The 2,172-nt window shown below is 42.7% G+C and overlaps 1 protein-coding gene across 2 annotated transcripts in view; it reads right to left on the bottom strand.

The window, feature by feature from the left end:
- smad3a (SMAD family member 3a) overlaps positions 1-1,586 on the bottom strand; it is a gene marked incomplete at both ends in the record, with an annotated part of 30,478 nt that extends 28,892 nt beyond the window's left edge. For both annotated transcript variants that reach the window (XM_080533003.1, XM_080533004.1), the window contains one exon: positions 1,384-1,586. In XM_080533003.1, coding sequence (XP_080389129.1) covers positions 1,384-1,586 — 203 coding nt within the window. The remainder of the gene's footprint in view (positions 1-1,383) is intronic.
- Between the last annotated feature and the right edge of the window lie 586 nt (positions 1,587-2,172).

Genomic DNA, 2,172 nt, shown 5'->3' with positions numbered 1-2,172 from the left:
TTAAGAGGGGAAACTGGTGGGGATTACATTGACAGAGAAATGCACACTTGTCAAACAAGAATATGGCAGCGACTTCCTTCCTGTTCATGAAGGACTGGTTTGGTTTTTATCCCACAAATGTCCACAGTTCATTGCTGGAAGCAGGTTTTTAGCCACTATCACAACACCAAACACCACAAAACGTGAACTTGGCCTGTACAAGAACATCCCCAACGGTGCAGACTGCCTTCACTTAACCAGAAGCTTCTGTCACTGTCACTTGTGTTGTGTCTGGGTGACAGTCTCAGCTAAGCAGACACCCTGCCCTGACTCTGTTAGTTCAGCACACCACACCAGAGCAGAGCAGCAACAGTGAAGACCACTAGGCTAAACATTAGGGGTAGCTGCAATAATAACACAACTGTATTGCTGTGTTATAACCTAATATTATGAAGTTCCAGTTGTAAACATGTATCAAACACCACCATCCATACAGGACTGCACTCTCACTCTGAAGCGAATGCATCATGCAGCCTTTCAGGAAAGGAATGAGACACCCAACATGACACATTAAGGCACAAATGCCTTTTAGTTATTATTAATCAGTGCCATTTTGATTTATGGAATATCTCAACTGTTCAGATGGGTTGAGAGCAGAGCAGAGAAGGCATCGCACACCACCATGATAAAAAAAAAAAATATCAAAAAAAAAAATCCGATCACACACTGACTGTCTCGCCTACGCACACCCCCCCCCCCCCCCCCCATACTCGAAAATGGCCCAGATTAAGGCCAAGTTATATAACAAGTTCGACTCCATTTGTGTTGTGAATGTGCACTAGATAGATGTGTCTGTCACAGTATGTGTGTGTGGATATTAGTTTGGATTCGTTAGGTGCTGCGTCAGCTGTAGCCCTGTAACTCTGTATTCATGCCGTTACACGAAGCAGGACAATAAACACCGGTATATAGTCTGTATCTGAATGCCTTTTACACGAAGGATGATAATATAATATCAATATATTATATTCCAGCCAGCATTATATTCCCAGCAGAGAGAAGTCAGTTACCCGTCAGAAGCTGAACTGATTGAGGAGAATGACAGCGGGTGATAACTGTCATCGGCAGACGGGATTGACGATATGAAAAGACATGAATGTTTATCATAATATTTACACATCTCTTGCTTGCTACAGTAACTAATGCCTCTGAGGATGTCATCCAGTCCTATGTTGTGACTGCTTGTTTATAAACATCGCGTGTTTATTATGAAGATTTATTATGGTTAATATAGGTTTATTATGATAGACAGACAGCGCAGCTACCTGGGGTATGGTGATACATTTGTTTATTATGATATTATGATATGTTTATTATGATAGACAGACAGACAAGCGCAGCTACCTGGGGATGGTGATACATTTGGTGTTGATGTTCTGGGTGGTGATGGCTTTCTCTAGTTCCTCCAGCTGGCCCGTTTTCTTTAACTTCTTCACCAAACTCTTGACTGCCTTTTCACACCATTTCTCCTCTTGTCCGTTCTGCTCCCCCTTTTTCCAGCCCAAAAGCCTTTTCACAATAGGGGGAGTAAAAGGCAAAATTGACATCTTTAGAGTTCAGTATTATAATGCCGAAGTTCGGTCCCCAGTACGGAAAGGGAAAAGTCCTTAGGTTTGCAAAAATAAAATATAGAAGAAAAATAAAATCCTCTTAAACAATCCGATGGAGAAAATAAAGAGGGACTTGTCTTTGAAAACGACCGATTATTCAACAGAAACGCGCTGGCGACACACACGGATACAAAGTTGTATTGTTGCAGTTTTTTAGTCCGACTGAAGCTCAAGCTGCAGCACTACTGCACTACCACCGTGCACACTGGCAGATTCAGTAACACTCCGCGCGAGGAAAGCTAGTCCCACAGAGATGAGTTCTCTCTCTCTCTCTCTCCATAATATTCCTTCCTCATTCACGAATCACGGTACATGACTGTATGCTTCCTATTCCTAAATAGCTGGAAAAGAAAACATCCGGATTATTTTTTTCATGTCTCGTTGGAGGCTTGTCTGTTGGCGCGATTTCACTATCATATAACAGTTCTGGCCAAAATTGAGAGCCATCCGCCGTTGTAAGGTGTCCGTCTGAAGTCTGCTTTAAAAAGTCTTCCTCAGTCGACCACCCGCTCCAGACCAGACT

The sequence above is a fragment of the Nansenia antarctica genome (assembly GCF_963989245.1).
Source record: "Nansenia antarctica genome assembly, chromosome: 5".
In the NCBI taxonomy this organism is placed as follows: Eukaryota; Metazoa; Chordata; class Actinopteri; order Argentiniformes; family Microstomatidae; genus Nansenia; species Nansenia antarctica.
This window is presented reverse-complemented; position numbering and strand designations above follow the sequence as displayed.